The sequence below is a fragment of the Mastacembelus armatus genome, chromosome 11 (assembly GCF_900324485.2).
Source record: "Mastacembelus armatus chromosome 11, fMasArm1.2, whole genome shotgun sequence".
In the NCBI taxonomy this organism is placed as follows: domain Eukaryota; kingdom Metazoa; phylum Chordata; class Actinopteri; order Synbranchiformes; family Mastacembelidae; genus Mastacembelus; species Mastacembelus armatus.
The window spans coordinates 21,935,251-21,959,619 of NC_046643.1; the positions used below are offsets into that span (position 1 = coordinate 21,935,251).

General features: G+C 45.9%; 1 protein-coding gene across 1 annotated transcript in view; it reads left to right on the forward strand.

The window, feature by feature from the left end:
• The first annotated feature begins 1,718 nt into the window (after nucleotides 1-1,718).
• The window catches only part of LOC113126094 (glutamate receptor ionotropic, kainate 5-like), a 39,038-nt gene continuing 16,387 nt past the window's right edge, over nucleotides 1,719-24,369 (forward strand). Inside the window, exons 1-9 of the mRNA XM_026299907.1 lie at nucleotides 1,719-1,827; nucleotides 10,570-10,734; nucleotides 11,111-11,208; nucleotides 12,365-12,530; nucleotides 14,644-14,822; nucleotides 16,992-17,045; nucleotides 19,983-20,144; nucleotides 22,462-22,614; nucleotides 23,922-24,026. Coding sequence (XP_026155692.1) covers nucleotides 1,719-1,827; nucleotides 10,570-10,734; nucleotides 11,111-11,208; nucleotides 12,365-12,530; nucleotides 14,644-14,822; nucleotides 16,992-17,045; nucleotides 19,983-20,144; nucleotides 22,462-22,614; nucleotides 23,922-24,026 — 1,191 coding nt within the window. The remainder of the gene's footprint in view (nucleotides 1,828-10,569; nucleotides 10,735-11,110; nucleotides 11,209-12,364; nucleotides 12,531-14,643; nucleotides 14,823-16,991; nucleotides 17,046-19,982; nucleotides 20,145-22,461; nucleotides 22,615-23,921; nucleotides 24,027-24,369) is intronic.

Below are 24,369 nucleotides of genomic sequence, written 5' to 3' on the forward strand. Positions count from 1 at the left end.
TATTTGTTTGGTGTGCTGCTGCTGTCGCTCTGACCCTCAATGTCTTCACTTGTAAAGCTGATGAACCGGGACTTTAAAGCCTCCTGCTCTGCTGCTCTGGCTGTAAGTCGCCGTGAATGAGTGTCAGCTAAATGCCTCCAACGTGAAACGAGATGGGATTGAAAGCAGTTAATAGAGCTGCGGCTGTGATTAGCCTCAGACCTGCTGCAGTGAAGCGCTGTGGCGCTCGGTAACAGCGGGGTCCCCTCGGCTGTTTGCTCATTGACGTGATGGCACTTCCTTCAGGAAAGACCCTAATTAATTGTTATCATTTATTTATTTCTGCCTGCAGCCTTTTCTCATTTTCTGTCTCAACTCACCATCACGTCTCTAATTTTCTGTCGCTCTGATTGTTGCTTTCATATTCCTGAGTCTTTAGCTTCTCATCAGCTTCTTCCAGTTTAATCTTCACGGCCCTGCAGCTTCACTCTGACTGTGACTGGAGGCTGGTAGAGGAAGCACATGTTGGGGGGGGGACTATGTGTTGGAGTCATTTCTGTATGAGGAGAGTGTATTTAACCATCACTGTGTTACAGTCATTTAGTCATCATCATCATCATCATCATCATCATCACTCCAGCAGAACCAGAATCCCTCGTCCCCTCCCTCGTGTCTTCTTTCATTGCTGCCTTTCACGTTTCACTCTTCATCTCTCGGCGTCTGCGCTTTGCCACCGAGCTCATCCTTGTCGACTCGGCCAATTTAAATTCCATTTGGTGATCTAATTTATATTCATGTGGCACGCCTCATTGGGAAGGGCGGAAATATTTAGCGAGATGCAGGTTAAACAAATCAAGAACGTGTTTTTGCTGCGGGAACATAATCGTCCATGCAGACGTGAAAAGATGAAGCAGATGCATGTTGGGATTGTGCAGTGATAGATGTTTGTGAGTCTTTGTGCTTGGTGTGAAGCTGCTTTGAGAAGTTAATTCAAATGTGCACAACACACACACACACACACACACACACACACACACACACACACACACACACACAGATCCTGATGCTAATGAAAAAAATCTCTTTAGTTGCTTTAATCTACTTTGAAGATTTGGACTCATTTCATCATGCTCCCTCACGCAGCCATTTTAAATCTCTCTCTCTCTCTCTGCAACATGTTATAGTCTCTTGATCTCTCTCTCACTTTTGTTCTCTAATATTTTCATTCAAGTTTCATCCTTTCTGGTTCCTGCTGCCTTTCCTCTTCTCCCTACTCTTCTCTCAGACTCTTGAGCTAATTTAGAAACATACAGCTCCTGTTCAGACAGATAACAGCATGAAACCTGGTTAAACCTTTACTATAACCTGCTGTGTTTTAGAGCAAACAAACTCGTGATGACATGTGTTTTGTTTTCTCGTGTGTGTGAAAAAAGTCTAAAACCCCGACAGGTTTCCAGGTGTCCTGGCAGCTCGTCAGCTTGTATAAGAAGGTGATTAAACACTGAGGGGAGCAGAGGTGACAACAGACAAAAAGCAGAGTTTCTATCGTTACATCTATCGTGACAAATCTAAACTTTCTATTTTTCTGTTGTTGTGCCAGGTTGTGTATCTATAGAGCGGCTTCTGTGTGTGTCGACACTGTGTCGTGTGCCACAGGCCTCGGCAGTAATGTGTCCTCCTGTCCTGCAGGTGGCGGTACTGGCAGCCAGCAGACCATTCTCCATGAGGAGCAGTGGAAGATGCCGGCTCTGCCAGCACTGCTGCTGTCGATTTACGTCGTCGTTCTGCTGCTGACCATGGCACCGCTCTCCTTCAGTCAGGCCAACCCCCTCTCTGCTCTCCGGATGGGTGAGTACCGTCAGCGTCTGCAAACTGCACCGAACATTTCAGACTGGTTTGTCTTTCTGAGAACACTGCAACTAATTCCAGGTCGAGGGTCTTGGTTAAGAGCCGTTGGTCTTGACTTGTGACTAAACTCTTTTTAGCTTGGCACAGGACTGAACTGATGCAGAACTAGAACTTAGGGCCTTTGCACTTGACATGTGACCGGACTCTGGACTCTGGACTTCCCACAGTTGACTCAGAACTAAACGTAATAAAACTAAACATAATAGAGGTTTTAACTCTGGTTGTGTCTCATCTCCACACACCTAAACAGTCACTGTGCAGTGAGTATGATCGTTCATAAATTACATCCACGTTTCCATCATTTGTCTTCTCCTTGAGTCTTAGTCCACCCTCATAAAAAGGAGGAGACAGGAGACGTCTTTTCGTCCGATCCTTAATGTGCAGCGTCCACTCACAAACTGATTCTCCATAAAGGGGCCTGTGAATCTGTAACAGATTTCCATGAAGGATGCAGTCCTGTATCCTGGGTTAGAGCAGCTCCTTGGAGCAGAGATCACAGCTATGGGACATCCCTCATCATGGCAGACTGGGACAACTTCCAGGTCGACTGAGGAACAGTCGCATAAGGAAACTGGGAAATACCTTAAATGTTGCTGGAAATGGAAGTGGGTTCAGGGGTTTCGGACGCCGTTAGATGATCTGACAACCACGTCATTTGAGGTAAACAGATACTTTGCAGCTCCTGCTGCAAAGTATCTGTTTACCCAGAATCCTGCTGGGACACATTCATTGTATTAATCCTGTTAACAGATAAAACATCACCTCTGTTTTTAAAACTCCTCCTCCTCCTCTGTTTTGTCGTGTTTTTGCCTCCGTCTCCTCTTGTCTTGTCTCCCCGCCCACCTCCTCTCTCCTGATTCTTCATGTGCCTTTTTCCTTTGTTTGTCTTTTTACAAGCCCCTCAGAATTTCTCTTCGCTCATTCACTCACTCAGGGTTTCCATTTCTGCTCCTTCCCTGCTGGTTCTGTTTCTGTTCCTGGCCTGATCATTTATACGCACAAATAAACTCCAGTGAAAAATAGATCAGGGAGTTTCTGTCTGACTTTTCTTCATCGTTCAAAGCGAGGCCGAGAGCTGCTTTGCTATCAGCTCCTCTTACTCCCCGTCCTCGTCACACCCCGCAGAGGAAGATTAACTCCAATAAAAGCAGAGACTTAGCACTGGGAGTAAAAGTTCAGCTCCCTCCATTCAGCAGCAGATCAAGGTTTTCTCCCTGTTCGTGTCTGAGCCCCGATGGCCCCACAGCTCAGACCCCTGTTGCTTTTATCATGCGAGGCCTGGACAAAGCCGGCGGGCCCCTGAGAATGCGCTGCCATGGCAACCACACACACACACACACACGTACACACACACACCTTTATATACAGTGAAGCATATACACGTTTCTTGTATGTCAATAGGTAAAAATATCACCTTCACACAACAATTAGCAAGAATACAGGGATCAGACTCACAGTTTGTTTCTGCAGTTCATCTTTAAAGAGTTTGAAATATTTCACCATCACATTAACTGTTTCATCGTTTTCCCTTCTGGTAGTGAATCTGACGGCTGTCAGCTCCAAGCTCGTTGGGTCCCACCTCACAGATGTGTGGTTTCACTTTAAAAAGCAGCTGACTCCCATGTTACATAGCGTCATAGATGTAAATGTTTATGATCTGCCTGTTTGGGGTGTTAATAATCTGTCGTAGGAAAGTTGCTGCTCTCAAACAAGGAAATCGCTTGTTTTTTCACAGTTGGCGAAAGCAACAGTGAGATCGTCTTAAAATTCAGCAGTTTGACTGTTTTCAGGTGCATCCATGTTTCCTGTAGCTGCGTTTCTCTCTTCAGGTGCTTGGAAATTGAATTTAGTTCCACTCCAACACACTTGGCTATAACCAGATTTTCAAGGTTCCTGAATCAGTGGCTGAGAAATAAAACTGCCTGTGTCAAAGCGGTCCAGTCCTTCAGGGACCTTGGTTGTGCTGGAGGACTGTCAGCTGTCTGCTGTGGCAGGTAGTTAAAAAGTCAGATATCTGTTTCCTGTCCTTTAATTCCTAAGACTCCAGTATATATATACTACAGATTTAAACATCCCCCTGTGGACTGGTTTGAATAGCCTTCCAACTATCCTCTTAATGGAGAATGAGTAGATTCCAGGAGACTCTACAGAAATGCCTTCAATTCCTCATTTAACCCTCCTGGGCTCAAAGTGCCCAGTTTTAAAATCCTGAATCTGTTCTTCTTAAGAAAGAGCCATTTCTGCCTTGTTTAACCAGATATTTAGTGTCTACGAGCAGTAACTTTAACCACAGTCATTCTCTCCGCTTCGCTCTGACTCAGTCATGGTCCATCATGTCCACCCTGTGCCTTCACGTAATGAGGCCCCGACAGACCAGCTGTAATGGACGACTACTGGGTTTTCTGCTGATCCTCGTGGTGTCCAGGTTGGAGTTTTTTCCAGTGGCTGAAAATGGGAGCCGGATGATTTTGTCACTCCTGGGGATGATCTGATTTAAATCTGTGTAAATATTAAAAAAAGTAAATAGAGAAATCTTTTGTGTCTTTTCTAGTTTTTGACTAAGTTAATAGGTGATGAGTTTTTTATGTCTAGATCGTTTGTCTCCAGTTTGCCTGATCAATAATGATACCAACCAGTGTCTCTGTTTGCACAGCACAGTGAGCATCTGTGGAACAAAGGAACAAACCAGTGAATCGTCGGTTTATGAACAACAATCAAATCACAGAACAAAACGACTCGGCTCTAATTATCAAACACGCACGAACAGCTTCATCACTGTCACGCTGACAGACGACCCAGATGAGACGCGATGACAGTAATTAGAGGAACTTTGTGTTTGTGTTGCAGGTCTCCAGCTGAGCCACCACATCAGCTCGTAGGTCAATAAATCCCAGTTCCACAGCCAATTAGTGTTCAGAAGGAAGCTGATACCAGAGCAGACATGAGCTGTGGAGCTGGTCTGTGTCTCAGTCGGCTGCTGAAGAAGTTGTCACTGCAGAGAAGCAGGCGGCAGCAACTTACACAAAGATGAAAGTTCGCCACTGACTGGGCAGTGTTGCAGTGAGGTCCCCTAAAATTAACTCAGTTCCAACAGGATTCAGTCTACAGCCGTGCTGGTGGCTCTGAAAAGAAGAACTAATCTGTACGTTCACACATACAGATGCAGAAAGTTGGGGCAGCTGTTCACTGTGAATGAGACCCTGCTTCCCCCGCTGAGCTCCACAGATCCACAAAGTGCCCAGCTACACTACAGGGGAAGTTGAGAAAGGCTCGACTTTATGTAATTATTGTCCGACACAGGTGGAAGCGGAAACCGAAGCACAGAGTCTTTCACCGCTTCACTACATGAAGGAATTTTTAAAGAAAAGTGACGGTCACAGTCTCCACCAACAACTTCCTGGGACATAAAGATGAAGAACAAAATGTGGGAACAAATCACAGACGTTGTGTCTGGCAGACTCAACGACGAGAGCCAGACACTGAGAACCAGAGAAACGCAGCCCCCTTCAGCCCCATCGAGGGCTTTTGTCGGACGTGACGGGTTTCCTCATTCAGCTCCACAGAACTCGTGAAGTCAACCAGACGAGGACACAGCTGGGGACGACGTCACGATGCATTTCAACAAGTTGAACCAGATTAATCTTTGTGCTGCATCATTTTGCCACAGAGCCTGTGGTGCAGTGGACACAGTCCCCCGTAGGAACGAATGAGGTCTGTGGGTTTCACGCCTCACGAGCTCAGTCTGATCAAGGCCATAATATCCACTTCCTGCTGAGTAGCACATGATGTATCCTGGAGCCTGGAGTTCTTTCTAACCCAAACACTGTTTAACCTTTTTAATCTTGTAGTCCCCACATGTCCCTGTGTTCTCCAGCACCTGGGACACAATAGACTGTGTGACATTACACAGCTGTCCATGTTATTGCATCCAGCATGAATAATGCTGTAAAATGGAGACGTACAGGGCCTAAAACCAAAGCAGCGTGAAGAAAATCTTTAAATGACATCATCATGCAGATACTTTCTCCTCCGGCAGGAATAAAAATCAAGTTCATAAATATTGTAGTGAAGGATTTTTATTCAGCAGCATCAGTGTCCTTCAGCTGCAGCTAAAAGCCTTCATGAATTATTGCAGCCTGTGCTATCAGTCACTCTGACGGAGTCATTAACTTATGTTCATCATTAAATATCTCTAAACTACAGAGGAGTCACTGCTTAAAAGGTAGTTTGTCACCGCAGGACGGCAGCTAGAGTTATCCTTTAAACCCAAACCCCATGTCCCAGGTCAGACACACCAAAACAGTACTGCTCGATAAAAAGAGCGAAAGAGAAAATTCAGCAGAGAAATAAAAAGTACACAGACCCTTCGTTGGCCCGGAGCTTTAATCTGAACAAATTTGCCGTTTGAGAAAAGAACCAAAGATGTGCAAACAGCCCTGAAGCTCCAGTTTAACAAAGCAGAGCTGCTAAATTTCCTCTCAAGCTACAGCTGTGTGGTTTCTCTCACACATCTGCAGATCGTTAGAATATATATTCACGTTGTCATGACCTGTTTAACTGCTGTGTTTCAGTTAGCAGCTGGTTAGCTTAGCTTAGAAAGCAGATGAAAGCAGCCTGCCTCTGTTGGTGTTGCTGAAGCTCCCTGATTGACACAGTATGTCTCACATCAGGTGGCAGGACTCTGACCCAGAAACACGACGATGACTAAATAAATAACAACAGATCCCACGTGTCTCAGTTAAACAGCACCTGAATTCTGCAGGGCCCTTCTTTTCCCGCCAACTTGCACCCGGATAACAAAATTGTATATCATCAGGGAGTCCTGCTCAGGAAAACATCAATAGGTCCGGTGAAAACACGGACACCGGTTTACACCCGAGGACGTGTGCACGGAGGCGTCTTGTTTGCCTTTGAAAGCGCAGCAGCCACCAGAGGATTGCAGTGCTGTGATTCCACCCACCAGTCAACAGACTGATTCGCTGTTTTCATTCTGCTTTTTGTCTTGTCTTGTTGAATCTGTCGACCTACCGGCAGCCCCCAGAGTCCAGGCTTCCACACTCATATCAAAGAATGTCAGCTGCATGAAGCTCAGCGGTGGGAAGCGACAAGAAAACCTGTTAGTTGATTGTTAGTGAAGTTACACCACCTCCAGGGGTAGAATAAAATCACTACCTCTGCTTCGATTAAAGGAGTTTTATTGTTGTGTCTCTGGATGAATCCGGAGCAGAACGCACGGCGGCAGCGGTTCGACTCCATCTACAACCTGTTTATAGAAACACAGGATGACGTTTCTGCACCGGCGGGCGGGAAGACGGGAGCAAATGCGTTTTCACCACCGGGGTAAAAAGTGCAGTTGAAAGAACATAATTTTTTATTAAATTTGAGTGCAGCCTTTTTCACTGCTCTGACATGGTAAACAGGCTGTCAGCAGGCAATTCACAGGTAACACAGGGAACAGAGCGAGAAACGATTCATCACAAACTGCGACAAATGAGGTCAGAGCAGGTTCCTCTCATACAGTGGAGGTTCTACCCAAAAAGGCAAAATAGACCAAATAAATCAAAGCTGAGTGCTGTGACTCTCCTACTCAATAAAAACCTTTTCTTCATTGAATTCATTGCATAAAACCTGAAACATGTTCCCGTCCGTAAATGAGCTCATGATTCCAGAAGGGCCAGATTACAGGACAGTGGGCACAGACATGGAGAGAACAGGGGCCTCTGCAGAACCACAACAGGCTCAAACTGACTCCGAGCAGATGTTTAGGTGTCTCTGCAGCCGTTCTGTGTTGCATCTCTTTTCTGTTGTGTCTCTGTGTTTTCAGTCATTCTGCATCCCAGTGGCTCTTTTGGATCATTTTCTGTCGTGGTCTTCTTGCAGTTGCTAGTTAGCAATGCATGTACTGCCTCAGTGTGTGTGTGTGTGTGTGTGTGTGTGTGTGTGTGCGTGCGTGCGTGCGTGTGTGTGTTGTTCATTTTACTTCTGTCCTCTTATATTCATGAACTGGAAGCATGAAGCATAAAAAAATAAGCAGATTTTCTGTTCAGGTTGAAAATTGCAGCCCCATGTGCCGACTTCACTTCCTTTCCCGACATCGTCGTCACATTTAGCCTGAAACCAACACAAATAATGGACGTCAGTCCTGTTGATGTGAAAAAGAAAATGATATTTGAATGTGAGCAGCTTCATTTTTTTGGATTATTTTGGGTTATTTTCACGCTTCAGAATCAGGATTCATCAGGATGCTTTTCTTTTATCTTCTTTTCAAATGGGACCTTTTGTCCCTGCACGACAAAAACACCAACAACAGTTCGGTGTCATCATGCCAACGTTACCGTGCTCCCACTGGGCTTTGGGAAATAACGAGAAAAGATGATCATGTTCAGAGAAATCTTATTCTCAGAGCGATCTCAGTCGCTGTCCTGCTTCATTTCCAGAGGATGTCGATGATTGAAGACGATTCTTGCTTCTGTCTGCTGATTGTGAGACGCTGCTCTACAGAAAACACCAAGAGACGAGTGGCTCCGCTCCAAAAACCTCCAGGACAGAGTTCAGGTGTTTGACCCTGTGTGATTATTTCTCTTCATCTTAGTCTGCTCCTCTGCTGTAGTGTTAGAGTGTGTGTGTGTGTGTGTGCCTGCGTGCGTGCGTGTGTGTGTGTGTGGTCTCTGTGACCCAGAAAGCAGATATCGTGCAAACAGAGATAGTCTCTGAGCACTGCTGAAGAAGAGTCTTTATCTCCTGCCTCATCTTCATCCCCCCACCCCCCCGTCCCTCTGAGCACCGGGCATTCTGGGAAGCTATAGGTTTCTTCGTTTTTTTTGGCACTGACAAACATCATCTGTGTGAAGGAAACTAATTCCACCTGCAGAGGACAAAGAGACGATGAACACAGGAGAAGGCCTGTCCTCAGCAGAGGGTACAAATTAAACTGTGTCCAATTACACAGAGCTAGAAAATACAACAGTGACCTCAAACCAACAGTGAGCGATTGCACACCTGTGTGGAGGGAACCAATCACGCCGAACTTCATCTGTAGTTTCCAAATGGAGGTGGGGAGAGGACAAGAAGAACCAGAGGTTATCAGAGGTGCACAGTAATCATCACAGCAAAGTGTGTTAGTGCGAGTATTGTTACCTGCTGAGCAGGTGTGTGGAATATATCAAACTGGTCTGAGCCAGTTACTTCTCACCAGTGCTTTGGAAAATGGTAAATGTTAGATCCTAAGACCCGGGAGGAGGCAGCGGGGTCAGTCTGTTCTGTCAGTAAACCTGACTGTTGTTTTCATTCATGCAAAGTTTTCAGATAATTACACAGAAGCATTTTAGATTCAGTCACCTGTCGGTCACCTGTCGGTCACCAGCTGCAGACCCTTGTAACCTTGTAGCTGCAGGTCAAGTCTGGCCGCAGGTCTTCACTCCTGTCCATGTTACCTGAGTAAAAGTCCTCGCAGACTGTGGAGTTTACTTACTGCTCCGCATCAGGAAGGATTTCGACACATAAACTCTTCTTCTTCCCAGAACAATGATTCTATAAATGCTCATAACTCGACGGTACCAGTTCTTTGTATTCCAGAGGAGCTTAGCCACCACAGCGATTCATAGAGCATCAGATAACGCAACACCGACCATCTGGCTCCCTTTGTCTTCTCCTAAACTGAAAAAACCCAGAACAGTCTTTTTGAGGGAGGACGCGAGAAATTGCCTCCTCGTGGCCCCGTGAGGCGTTAATTATTTAAGAAACACAAATCAAATCCAGAACAAACCCGGCAGCAGCAGCAACGGCAGCTTTCCGCTCGTTACTGAGTCTCAGCAGCACGTTCTCCTTGATTTCCAGCCTTGTTGTGTGGAGTCTTTGCTCTGTCACTGCAGCTCAGTGCAGTTTCCCCTGCAACAGGGAAAAAAGGAACAATTATCCACCTCCAAACTCTGATCAAGTCCAGAGATTAGTTCTGTGTCTCAACAAGAGGAAAGATGATGCTCTCATGTGCCGTCTCCTCTGATGTCCCCATGTAATGATCACTCCTGTCATCATTTATCTGTGTTGTCTTTGTTTGTAGTCAGCTCAGGCTTCGATCACACCGTCAGATTTTCCAGAGTCAGCAGGGATGGGGCAACGAAAACGCAGGTAGTGGGTGTTGGTGTGCACAGCCAGTGGGTCCTCTTTCTTTACGGTTCCTGGAAATACAAACCAGGGCAGATTTGTGTCGACAGCATTTACAAAGACAAATCAAACCAGGGGTTCATGCAGTTTTCTCTCTGCAGGTGATATAATAAAGAAGAGCAGAGTCTGAGGTGAGACACAGACATTAGTGTAAAACCTTGCTAAGGACTGTGGCACTGAAATGGCTGATGTGCAGCCAGTTCCACAGTATTTAAGCAGGTGTATGAATCTGCACACAGGGCTCAGGGCTGAGGCTGTGAATCTGCAGCCACGTGTGTTTTCACCTAAAACCCTTTAAGTCCCACATTTACAGCATGTGTGTAAATACAAGGCCACTCCTTTCACTTTAACTAATTTTCTGTCCTCAGAAAGCCCTTGGTCCAAAAACCAACAGAGCTGCTGTCGATGCATAAGTCAGTTTGTAAAACCTGAGGACAAATAAGTGTTGCAGCTGCAGGACAATCAAGAACACATCTTTTCTCACCCTCCTTTCTTTTTTCCTCCCACTTCCTCCCCCAGCGGCCATCTTGGACGACCAGTCGGCGTGTGGTCGTGGTGAGCGTCTGGCGCTGGCTCTGGCGAGGGAGAACATCAACAGTCTGATGGAGGGCTCCTCCCAGGCAAGAGTTGAGGTGGACGTCTATGAGCTGCTGAAGGACTCCCAGTATGACACCACTGACACCAGTAAGTGGTCTCGATCTGCCGGGACAGCTCCAGGCTAGAAACCTCACCAGCAGCATCTGTTATTTAACAGCAGCAGCTGCAAATGCTCGTTCCACATTCAGTGACCCTGGTCAGCAGAGCCAGACGCCAGGGAGCAAACAAGTTTATACACTGAGCCAGACCTGATCACAGACCAGTCATAGCAGGAAATGCCGACTCCACCGGATGACTCTTTACTTTCTGTTCCAACCACAGATTAAATCATAGTTTGTAAAGTTCATGGCTTGTATACGTTGTTGTTTTGTTTGCCTGTTCCATAAAATCCATCCAGACACAAACCTGTTGGATCCACTTCAACTTTGACCTCAAACCGTCGTTTCTCTCTTGTTTCCCTCAGTGTGTCAGATCCTGCCGAAGGGCGTGGTCTCCGTGATCGGCCCCGCCTCCAGCCCCGCCTCCGGGTCCACCATCAGTCACATCTGTGGGGAGAAAGAGGTAACGCTGTAAAATGTGCCGTAAATACATCGAACGTGCAGTTTCAGTCACAGCTGCTGTGTTTGCAGATTTTTAAAGGGTTTAACTTGTGTTTGACCATTTTCCTGCTCGAGTGAATCGACATGCCTTTAAGCCTCTAACTGTCCTCATATCCTTTTCCTTTTGCCCGGCAGCTCATATTATTGGATTCAGCTCGGATTTAACATAGACTGTGCAGATCAGAGTGAAGCCCAGCTGAGCTAATTACCGTTTAACCCTCTACAGGTGTGAGCTGAGGTTAGACCACTAAGCGCTCAAACACACACAGGACTTTTGGCCTCTGACCTGATTCCTCATTCGTCTCTAAGTGATTCATTTTTCAATTTGTCATTAATTTCCAGTGACAGTCCTTTTCGTTTCAAGTGAAATAGCTTCTACTCTCAAAGTCTCTGAGATTAAAGATCAGACATTTTTTCTTACCCACCAGTTTGTTGGAACATGTTTAAAACAAATAGCACTAAGGAGCCACAGAAACGAATCTGGAGGGGCTGCCCCCGGTGGCTGCTGGGACGTCAGAGGGTGCTGGCTCTGCATTAGGGACCTTTGGGTGCCACATTTAGAACCAGGTGTTTTAAACCAGCATGTTTCTGTCTTTCCTCACTCCACACAGTCCAGGCCGGTGGTTGTTGTATTCATTCATTCAAAGCTGCACATATTTAAAGAAGCAACCTGGACCCTGTGGTCCAGAAAGACCCTGACGGACGAACAGCTGAGAAATGTCCTGAGCTCTGATTTCCCTTTAGACACTTCTCTCTTTTTAAAGTGATATTTACATTTTCTCTTCCTTTCTCTTTTCCTCCGACAGAAAGAAGCGTATCCGTAAGTCCTTTGACATTAGAGCTGAACACAAACTCACTGATTTTCTCTCCATCTTTCAGATTTTCTGTTTGAAAGTGAACAAAGACTTGATCACACTGAGCATCCGTCTGATTGGAGCGTTCATCTCTGTTATCTCTGTTGTCTCTGTGAAGCCTGGTTTGATGATTTCTTTAAAAACGGCTCCCTGGATGTTATCAGATTTAATTTCGTCATTTATTTTTCTTTCTTCTCTATATTTTCTCTTGACTCCAGACAGTTTAAATAATTTCATATTTCTCCTCGTCCCTTCTTCCCTCAGATCCCTCATGTGAAGATCGGCCCTGAAGAAACCCCAAAGCTGCCGTACCTTCGCTTCGCCTCGGTGACTCTGTATCCGAGTAACGAGGACCTGAGTCTGGCCATCGGGTCCATGCTGCACTCCTTCGGCTACCCGACGACCAGCCTCATCTGTGCCAAAGCAGAGTGTGAGTCTGTGAACTGTGTGTTTGTGTTTCCTTCCTCGGCCCGGTGGTGACAGCTCCGTCCTCTTCCAGGCTGGAAAGGTTGGACGTGGAGCAGCTTTTCTGGTGTCTGGCTACTTTCTGAGTGAAACCCCAGATCCACTATAGTCAGGTCCTCTGGCTGCAAAGTCACAGTCAACAACTAATCTAATGCAGGGAGTTTTTTTTAGAGTAGAGCAGATTTACAACTGTTCTCTGAAATGGAGCAACAGGCTGCAAACAGCCGCTGTTATAAATTAGTAATGTGGACGTTCCATGTGTTTGGTTTAACACAGCTCTCAGAGGTGTTGTCCTGACATTTAAACTCACAGTTTCATATGTAAAACTATACTTTTTATCACTATGTCCTGTTCAAAACCAAGGCTGTGTCTCAATTTATAGACGAACCGTCAGCCGCAGTTAAACCAGTTATGAGCTTCGGTCATAATGTGCATCAGTCTGTCAGTTTGAGGATTAGTTCTCACTGGATTAAAGTCTCTGATGACCTGGATCATTGAGTCAGTGGTTTATTGACGCTCTGATTTATGTTAGTGTTCCTCAATACTCCACGTTTCCTCCTTTCTCTCCACTTCTCCTCGCACTCCCTCTCCCTCCTCGGCCTGTTAACGGCGGCGTTTAATGGGCCTCTGTTGTTGTGAACCAGTTTAACCCAGCAGGGCCGTCCTGACGCTTTATGACAGCGATTAGTCGAGACACGCCTGCTGCCTCTGCCAGGGACGAGGAAACGAGACGAAGGCCGACCGTCTCCGAATGTTAAAACCGAGATGATGCAAGCGCAGGAGCCTTTTCTCAAAGTTTCTCAGGAGAGATTTTAATATTGAAACTTTCTCACCACACTGAGCCTTTTGTTTGTCCTTCCTGTAGATGCGTTAAACACATGGCTGCTGGCTGTGGTGCAGAAATAGTCAAGTGATGCGGCACGACAGGAAAAACCGGACTGACTCTATGACATGTGTCGACTCGTCTTGTTATTACATGAATTAATTCTGGGACAAATTCTATTGAGCTGTCAGGCCCAACAAAAGCATGATGTCTGTTTTGCTAAGGGCCAAATTAATGCTGCCAGAGTTGTTTTTCATTATTGGTTATTAGATAATAGTTTATTTCAACTAATTCTCTTTTTATTATTCATTACTTTTTTGATTCATATCAAGAATAAAGAGAAAATGACCTTCACCAGTTCCCAGAGCCTGATGGAAATTATCTTAATGTCCAAATAAACAAAGACATTTACTTTGTGAAAAACTGTCACATCTGAGAAGCTGCAACCAAACAATGTTTCAAATTCAGGCTTGAAAAATGACTTTGGCCGAAGATCATGTCACGCCCATAAGTGGGGACCAGTAGGGATGAACTGCACCGACCAGGCCCATGTGATCACAGCCTACTGAGCCAACTAGGAGGCAGTGTAGGGAACCGATAACATCCATTCAATGGTGTGATAACTTTAAGAGCAGGATCTTGATTTGTTCCCATGAAACCCAGTTGTGTCAGGGACGAAAACCAGTACCAGCACCAGACTCCTGATCAGTGCCTGAGTAAACTGGATGTGATTTCTGGGTCGTCTGTTTCAGAAGGTTAGAAAAGTCTGGTCTTTAGACTTTCAGTGATCGGGTTGGAGACAATACAGCAGCTACAGAGAGAAGATTAAAACACTGGTTGGATATAATGGACTGATGGATGACTGAAGGTGTAAATGTGCTTAAAATAATCATCTGTTGAAGGAAGTCCAGTCTTGTCTTTATGGACACGTGGGTCCAAATTTATCCTCTGAGGGGAAAATTAATGGACTTTCAGCGTAATCACCTTTATCCCTGTCTGTGTTTATTGCCTTTTTTCAGGCCTTGAAGTTTTTAGAGCCTTGAAAGTTATTCGTCTCTCTAATGAGTCCCATCAATTTCTGGAGCCTTTTTCCCAAGTCAAAGTAAAAACACTGAGGTGGGCATCATTAATGAGCAGACCCACAGTCGGTTCCTACCCCAACCATAAGTCCAGGCTCAGGGACACTGGACGTGTTCACTGACGTAAATAAAGAGGTGGGGACTTCATTAACTCTCACTACTTTCCCGCCCCTTAGGTCTGCTGCGATTGGAGGAGCTGGTCCGTCGCTTCCTCATCTCCAGGGAGACGCTGTCGGTGCGGATGCTGGACGACAGTCTGGACCCGACCCCCCTGCTGAAAGAGATCCGGGACGACAAAGTGGCCACGATCATCATCGACGCCAACGCCTCCATCTCCTACCACATCCTCAGGAAGGTCGGGCCTCAGCTTGGTTCAATCTGATTGGCTTAGTCCGTTTTAACTGCGTCATGTGACAGCACTCAGGCTCACCATCATGGCTCTTATATACCTGAAGCGCCCTTCATCCTTCTCTCCTGTAACGTATTCTAGTGAAGGCCTGGCCTGACATAAAGGGCGTCCCCGCTAATGTCAGAAGAAATGAATGAGCTCATGAAATATGATGCTGGGCTCATTATTCATACAGCAAAGTCATTAACGTGTGAGCTGAGAGTTTAACCCGTGTCCTGCATGAGGGGCAGCGCTCTGTCAGCTTCAGTTTAGCAGGCGGCATTGATCGAATGATTGATTGATCCGACTGTGTGTTTATGGTTTGACGGATCAGACGAAGAGTTAAATGGTCACAGTGAATGTGTGAGGAAAACAAGCTACAGGGTTGAGAGGTCAAAGCTTGTTCCTGTACAGGTTCGGTCTAATCACCGAGCGGCTGCAGCAGCTGTTCCAGAAGGTGTCAGTCTGCAGCGCTTGTGTTTTCTTTGGGGTCTGATGAATGTCCCAGCACTGACGCCTCCTGATTGCTCAGAGCTGAAGGAGCTGTAAACAACCAAAACAGTCCTGCTCCTCTGCCTGTTTCTAACATCTTTATTTCCTCCTTTGTTTGTGTGTTTCTTCCTCTGTGGTGTTCACAAAGACACAGGTTTGTTTCCTGCCAAAGGGGCCGGGCAGGTCCACAGACTTTACTGGCCCAGACTAAATCTAGCAGCTTGTGGCAGGTTGTAATTTCACTCTCTGCTCAGGAACCTTGGTGGGTTTTGAATACAAAATAAAACCGCTCAGTAAGTCTGCCACGCTGGTCTTTTTTAAAGCTCCGTTCCTGCAGGCGGCCTGAACCGTGTGTGTGTGTGTTTGAAGGTGGACTAATGAACGGAGTAATGAGGGGCAGTCTGAAGGCTCTTCCCAGGGAGGTTGCCAGTTTAAATTGGCCGGGGCTGGATTTGTAGCAGCAGGTTAAAGAAGAACGTTTGGTGTTTCCAGAGTTTTCTCAGCAGGTTTAGGAGCCAATGGGAGAGAGATGCTGATCCCAACGGGTCAAGTGCAGCACGAGCAACAGTGGGAATAGGAGTATTGATGTTTATCCACCATAAACACGGAGGATCAGCACAGAGTTTAGTGTGTTCTAACTTCTTAGAGTTTAATATTTAAAAGGTTTGATTATGGATAAAACACGCCAACATGGAGTCTGGGTATGTGGAGTTGGAAATAAAACTTTCTCTGCTTCAGTATATTCCAAAGCTGAAGCTGTACATGACACAAGCTGTATTTCCTGCAGCATGTTGTGCACTTCCTGCAGGACGCGGCTGTGTCGTGTTGTGTTTATGTGCAGATTATCTGATTTAGTGTTGTTATATAGTGAGTGTTTCCCTCTGGGGCCATAAAGTTAATCATCTTCTTCAGCAGTCTGCAGGTGCAGGAGGTGTCGGGGCAGCGAGTGGGTTCGAGTCCAGAGTTTGTGCCTCTGTTGTGGGCTGTAATGCTGTCAGTCAGTGTGGAGATATATGAAGGCTGAGTAGGTGGAAGAAGACGAAAGCTGTTTTCAGTGGCTGTAGCCTGGAGGCTGTGCCACTAAAGAGCTGGTACAAATCAAACTAACAAAAGGATCGTTGCAACACATTTGTTCAATACTTGGGTCTAATATCAGCAGATATGGACAAAAACACATCAAACCACCATGAAAATGCTGAAATCTAAACTAAATGAAGGAACAGTGTCAAACTCAGTATATGACGACGGCTGCAGAGAACCCCTCCTCCTGCACAGCGTGCTGTGGGAGCTGCGGTAGAACATAAAAGAACATGAAAAGTGTCGACACATTGGTCCAAATAGAAAAGCTTTAAATGTCTGTGTCTCCAACCATCAACCAACTTCAGTTTCTAGATGTTTTCACCTACAAATGGCCTAATTAGAACAGACAGAGCTTGGTTCAGACAGTGTTCTCCCTCTCATTATTCCCTCCTGAACAGACACTGAGATGTTTTATAAGACTGAGGAAGCAGGAACAGCCCTGACACAGTGAAACTTTGGAACAAACTCTGGAGTGCAATACAGAGCAGATAGTTCCTTTTCTAATAGACTGCGATGAGGTTCTCCAGAGAACGTCTGAGAATGTGTTTCTTCTCTCACCTGCAGGCGAACGAGCTGGGGATGACATCAACCTTCTACAAGTACATCCTCACCACCATGGTAAGAGCTTCACCAGCCTCCAGGAGCCACCCAGCTGGGTTCTCCTAGGTTCTTCTGGGTTCTACAAAAGCCTCTGTCTCACACTCACGTGCCATAAAATTCACTCCTTTTCTTCTCACCCCAGTCATGATGATGGTCATCTGGTTCTGTACGTATCAACCTTGATTCTTTGCCTCCACATTCTTCTTCTTTCCATTTCTGTTTCCTAAACATCTTCTTCTTCTCCTGATTTAATTTTTACTTTACACCTCATTTTCTCTTTAATCTCTTTTTCCTTTACACCCTCTTCTTTCTTTTTGCCTTTCCTTTTCCTCTCATTTATTCTTCTTTTCAAATTATCCTAACTTGTTCTCCTCTCCTGTTCTGTTTCTTTCTTCAGTCTTTTTCCAAACCCTGTACTGGTTTCTCGTACCCCCCTGGTCTGTGTCACCCTTCATGTCTTGCTGCTTCGTCATCCTTTGACCATTCAGGTCACAGATATTGAAACTCACCAGGAATCATTGTCTCACCCGTTCTTCTCCTTCCTCCCATCCCTCACCTCACCCCCGTCTTTACCCATAACTCCCCTCTCCTCCTCTCTCGGTCCTCATCAGAGATGCATGCTGGTCCTGCTGCCGTTTGTCATCATTATAGTTTCGCTGTCCGGTGTCGCGCCCTTGTGCGGAGACGCTCTGCGTGGCTAATAACTCGTCTCGATCTCCAGCTCGTCTCTAAACACCGTCGTGTTAGAGACTTTAACAGAGAGAGCACGTCACGCCACGTGCACAAAGCCAAGGGCGAAACTGCTGTTCTCCCCCTGCACCAGGACACTGGATAGAAACCAAGAGCAAAATTACTCCCCCACTCCAACACACACTCATACCCTGCAGCTCGGTGTCTGCCCGACCTTCAGCTTTGTGTCAACACAATGTGCTGACGTCTGCGTGTTCACCGGTCGGCTGTGAGACTTCTGAGTTTAGAAAGGATGGGCCGACTCAATCCGGCCTCTAATCGTGTTAATGTAGTGATCAATATCCTTTATTTGTAAAGCAGCTTTCATGCAGGGTAATGCACTTTGAAGGGTTTTATATTTGACTGACAAGCTGCTCTTGAATAACGTGAAAACGACAGTTTAAGAATAATGCAGGTGAGCGCTAAAGAGAAGTCTTCATATAGGATGCTGTGTATAAAGAGGCCAAGCATTAAGGTTCATTAAAGTTCAGCTCCTCGACTGCAGGGTCTCACCTGTTGCTAATGAGTCTATCAACACTTGTTGATCACAAGGTTAAAGAACTCAACCATGAAACTGAAAGACTGATGAAGACAAACTAAATGTCTGTATTCTCCCTCTAAACAACAGAAAACGTGACCGTCTTTGAACATCTCATTCACTGGTGGCACAAATCTTTCTCCTGTATGCAACACCAGGCATCGTCACGCTGCCGTGAGTGCAGCTTCCTGTACAAACACATCCCAGCGTCACAGTAAATCCTGACCCCCGTTAGAGAGCAGTGTTTTATGTTTTATCACGTCGCGTCTCGCTGATGTGGCCAAGGTGAGCAGAAATGAAGTCAACAGAACTTTGACGAGATACTTGAGTGATTCATCTGTTGTGGTGAAGGGGTGGGAGGGGGTCGGTGTCCCAGAAGCCAGAAAGTGAGTTTCAAAAGCCAGAACTGTCCAGTCTGAGTGCAGTGAGTCACGAGTACTGATCAATAACCTTACCAAACCTCTGCAGATATATGATGCTCATGTTCTCCTGAAGTGCATAGGATGAAGTCTAAATCTCACTTATTGCTCTGAAATCTGACCCGTGTTGAGACAGTCACATCTTTTCTTCAGGGTGCCCTGACCTTGCACTGCCCTCGTCTGCTGCTGAAACCTGCTGCTGTCTAACCGGAGTCCTGAGTCCTGAGTAAAAGGTGTCGCAGTCCCAGCATCGCTGGCTGTCGCAGTGTTTCCTCCCTCAGCAGCGCTGGCCCGGCTGCTCACGCTCCTCCAGCCAACTGCTCTTTGTCTCGGCTGGCAGGCCCACAGTCCGACAGTGGACTTGGCTGTAGCTGAAATTGATTTGGCAACTGGCAACAACACGAGCAACAACAACAGTAACAGCAGCAGTAGCTTCCCGACAGGCTGGGACGTGGTGAATACATGTCGAGATCAGTGGGACAGAATGAACCTCACACACAGGTTAGCAGCTGGCCGGCAAACGTTTAGTCTTCAAATGAAATTCTGGGTTTTCACCCTTGATGGTGCAGGAGGAACCAGGTCACACCTGTACAGGCTCAGTTTCTGCAGGCCGGAGAGATTCTGTGCCAGATTATTTTTATCCTCTTGCAGTGATGACAGTCCAGACCGACAACTGCAGGCCAAACTTCTGACTTCTGTTTCTACATTTGATGATTAGACCATTAAAGAGTAGAAACGATGTCTGGAGGAAGCAGCGGAGCCTAATGAATAAACTCAGTGTCGGGGGTAAAACCAGCAGGTGAAGTGTTTGTCAGTCTTCACTGTGTATCTGAAGGTTGTTTCATCTTTTTCTCTCCACACTTCACAGCGGAAGCTAAATGTTTTGTCGTCAGCGTTTGCAGAGCAAACACCAGCCCTCCGAGGGCTGAGCAGCAGTTTGACTCTGCTTTATTTCGGCACTGCAGCTCAGCGTGACACCGACTCACCTTCAAGGACTATTTGAAGTTCTTTGAAATTCCCAAGCATTTGATGTCCATCTTTTCTTCCATTACCTTTTTTTCTCCTGGTTACCCTGCCCTGAATTTAAAAACGTTGTGCAGCCTGTAAAAGAAAAGCCCAATCAAGTCCTTCGTTTTGGTCCCTTTAGCTTTTCTTTCATCCACCCATTTAGGATTTTCTCCACGGTGTGATCTGCTGCTGCATCTCCCAGCTCCTTCAGCAGGTTGGTAACACATCACTAATTTCTCATCCTCTGCTCTGTGTCTCCAGGACTTCCCTCTGCTGCGGCTGGATGACGTGGTGGACAGTCAGTCCAACATCGTGGGCTTCTCCATGCTGAACAGCAGCCATCCCTTCTACCTGGAGTTCATCAGGAGCCTCAACCTGTCCTGGAGGGAGGGCTGCGATATCAGCCCGTACCCAGGGCCAGCGGTAAGGGGGCACTGTGGCACTAATGCTGAGCCTGAGGTCAGACGGTGTTTAGGTTTATTATGTTGAGATGACCCTGTTGAGATTATTATCCTGATCCAAAGTTCCCCTTTGTGAAAACTGCTAACCACACAGATCGGCTGTAATCAGGAGACCATGTTGGCCTAACTAGGTCATCATCTCCACAGTCTGGTCTGAATATGAGCAGATCTTATCCTGAGATATAGGAACCAGCTTCTATAGAAAAAGGTGTAAAGTCACAGATGCTGAACAGACAGTTGTTGTGTTTTCTTCCTTCTTCCCTCTTCTCGCTGCCTCTCCTCCTCCTCTGTAATGAACAGAGACTAATCAGTCTCATCTGCAGCTGTGATATCAACAGATTAATAACACCTGACTAAAGATAATCACAATGACATCACCACTGCACATATAAACACCCTCAGAGGGTTTATTACTCTGATTGTTGTCATGAATATACTTGTTTTCATTAGAATTAACTAATTATGATTAAGATTTTCAGTCAGATATGACAAAACATTTGAACTGAAGTTTCCTTTAAAGCGGACTTGGTCTTATTTAATGTTTTCTATCAATATAAAAGATTAAAACAATGATCCTGGGGTGTCAAGTCTTCACACACTGCATCTTAAATCATAACAAGTCAATCCCATCCCACAGAGTTAGGGAGTGTGAGGGACTGTGTACAGGACTGTCCCCCCCCGAGACCTGTTGTGAGGTTTACGTCAACACAGCTCATGAGTGAAAACATGAAATGTTTTTTTAAATGGCTCTTTCTTGAAATATGAATCAATTATTAATGTACTGTTGCTTTTTACTTCATGATACTACTACACCAGCCTGCTGAGTGAGTACTCAGATATCACAGCTTCTTTTTGGACCTGTCCTGAGAGTTTTTCTGTTCTTCCAACCCTCCTGCCCTCAGATCGTTTCACGTCCTCAGATATTTTATGCCTCTTTGCACACACAGCACATTTAAAATCCACCGATCAGCGTAAAACTGCGTTAACTGTTGTGACGTGTTGGAGCTACATCGACCCCTGGGTTCAGTTTTGACACAGTGATTTTTAGTGTTTAGTTGGAAAAGAGTATTTTCTTTTCTTTTCCAGAGAAAATCCACTAATTCCCAAGTGTGGAAAAAACATATGATGCAGCCTGGAGCTTCACACCTCAACAGTGTGTGATCAGACCTTAACTTAATCCACGGGCAGGTCGTCGACCCTAAAGCCAAAATGTGAATATCATCATATCCAGGTCATGATCTTAAAGTGAATCTGCAGGACCAGACAGGACAGAGCTGTTGGCTCTTCACGCTCTCCATCTTTATCTTCCTTCTTCCATCGTTCACTCCATAATTACGCGTCATCATCCAGTCCTGAAACTATCAGCTCTGAGAGAGCTGCAGTCGGCCCCAGTCATACATCCATCTTTTTTTATCAGCTGTCGACAGACTGTGCTGCTCTGCCTCCATACAATTTGTCTGATTCCCTCAGTGTCGGTTTGACTGACAACTGACCAATCAGACGAGACGGCTACACTCCGATAGGATCCCTGAGCTGAAGGAGGCTGCTGCACTAACAAACACATTTTGCTATTGTCTGTGCTGCTCTAAGTGTCTGTGTGGGAAATATTAAACCAAGTGGCAGCTCCATGAAGCTTTTTAGCCTCTTTTAGCTCCCAGTTTTAGCTGCAGGCTTTTCTGCCTGGTTCAGTCTCAGTGTTTCCAGCTGAACGAGCTGTAAAGAGCCACAGTCCAACGCCTCCTCAGCACCACGTGAAACAGTGACACGGTTAGAAACAAGATGGTGAACAACACAACCCACTGACACTCCAGCTCCAGTTGGACAGTCATTTGTTCTGTAGCAGGAGGCAGCTGCACTGGTTCTTGTGCTTCTGTCTGTTTGGATGTTTTCTGCCCCCTAGTGGTCAAAAAGCAACTCACGTCCCTTTAAAGGGTGAACTGGAATAAATATGACTTGGACAATCTCTCTGCTGAATGAAAGGTGAAACTGAGGGTGTTTTTATTAGTCATGTCTTAACTGTGGTCACACTCAGATGTAAGCGGAGCGAGAAAACTGTTTTTGAGTCGTTTTTGGTTCATAATTCATAATTCATAATTCATAATTCTGTCTTTCTAAACTAAACTGAGTATAATCCCCCAAAAACACATAAATCTTTCCTGTACTGTCTGTGATGTGAGATCCATTTATACTGAACTGTAAACTCCGTTAAATCAGGTCTTACATTCTGTGAAATGGATGCACGGGTCGGGATTTTAATGCCTTCTTGTGTTTGTGCTCAGCTGTCGTCGGCGCTGATGTTCGATGCCGTTCACGTGGTGGTGAGCGCCGTGCGGGAACTCAACCGCAGTCAAGAGATCGGAGTGAAACCTCTGAGCTGCACCTCCCCGCTCATCTGGCAGCATGGAACCAGCCTCATGAACTACCTGCGCATGGTACACACACCTGCCGACACCGACACCTTCTGGTTCTGTCTTCCTCATGGACAAAAGGGCACAGTGTGGTTTGTCTGTGCTGTTTAAACAGAACATTATAAAATTATCGTCAGGCAATATTTCATAACATGATTGTTTTTGAATTTCAGTTATTACTTTGCAGTTAGGGGCCTAGTTTTCTGCAAGAAAACCACAAGACAAGAAAACAACTTGGGTAGGCAGTCCAGTACTCAGATGGATCCCAGTTTCACACCCATGTCTAGACAGAGAAAGGTCTGGGACACGTTTAGACAAGTCGGTAGCCCAGCTCCATCAGCTGTTTTGTCCCCAGACCAGACCAGCATTAGTCATCTAGATAGATCTGTTTCCTGAGGATTTTGGAAGACTTTGACAAACACTGATGTTCACGTACGAAAACCAATGCAGTGTATTTAGCAGTGTCAGCTGGAGCACTTGGTCATTTTTGGCATGGTGAATTGAAGTGGACCCGACTCTCTGCAGAGCTGATCTGGTCCTGGACAGACACAGACCTGGAGGCTCTGTCTTTCTCTGGCATCCTCCTTTTTCTGCCTCTTTCATTCCCATGTTCATTTAATTTATTCCCGTGCTGTTGTGTCTGCCACTTCTTGTTTCTGCCGTCCGCTGAGGACTCCTCCCTCTCTCCTCCTCTCTCCTCATATTGTTTTTGTTGCTCTCAGTGCATCACTTCATCATCTCGCTGCCATTTTTGGCAGCAGCCACAGACCTGCCTCCCTCCCCTTTCTCTCTCTGTCTGTCTTGCCACTGAGTTTTTGCAGTGTAATTCATCCTGAGTCTCTCACACACACACACACACACACACACACACACACACTCAGTCAGTCAGTCAGTCAGTCATACTGTATGTGAACTCAATAACACATTACTCACAGAAACTCAGACATGCCTGATTGCAGACGTATCACACTCAGTCACACTCATTTGCACATTCCTGAAAACACAAACACATTTGTAAGGCTATGGTTGTGAGGACACTCATTCAAATATTGTGACCCATAACCCTGCAACTAAATGTCTGAAGCTGAACCCTGTGAAACCAGGTCTGGACCCTTGAACAGGCCTGTTAGGATCTGCCATCATGGTCTGATGAATCGAGTTTTTCTTTTTTCTTTTTTTTCTCCTCCTGTTCTTTCTGAATCAATAATTGTGTTTTTCTTTTTTTTTTTGTGTCACTTGACCGTTTCTGATTCTTAACCTACTGGTTAACCTTCCTAACAGCCCTAAACCGTCTCCTAACCATATATTTCGGTCTCTGCTCGGCTCCTCAGGTGGAGTACGATGGTCTAACGGGTCACATTGAGTTCAACAGCAAAGGCCAGAGGACCAATTACACTCTGAAGATCCTGGAGAAGCACCCTGGGGGCCATAAAGAGGTCAGAGCTCAAATGGGGACAGGTGGGAGACAGACAGGCCTGAGGTCAAGATTAAACTCAGCTCCAGCATCTGAACATGTGACTGGTTTGAGTAAATATGGTCTTTTCCTTAATATTTGGGTTTAGGTGCATCGTTCTGTCCTGGGACCATCAATATAATCAATAGGAACAGGCTTCGTCTGTGGGGGCTGGGTGTTTATGACCCCTGCTGAACATTCAAAGGTCAGAGATTAACTGAGACCACCTGAAAAATGCTGCAGTGCAGGTGATTCTTCATATTGACTCTGACACAAACAACTGTCCTGAATTAACCTGCAGGAAGTCAGGAAGGCTAGCTGTTTCC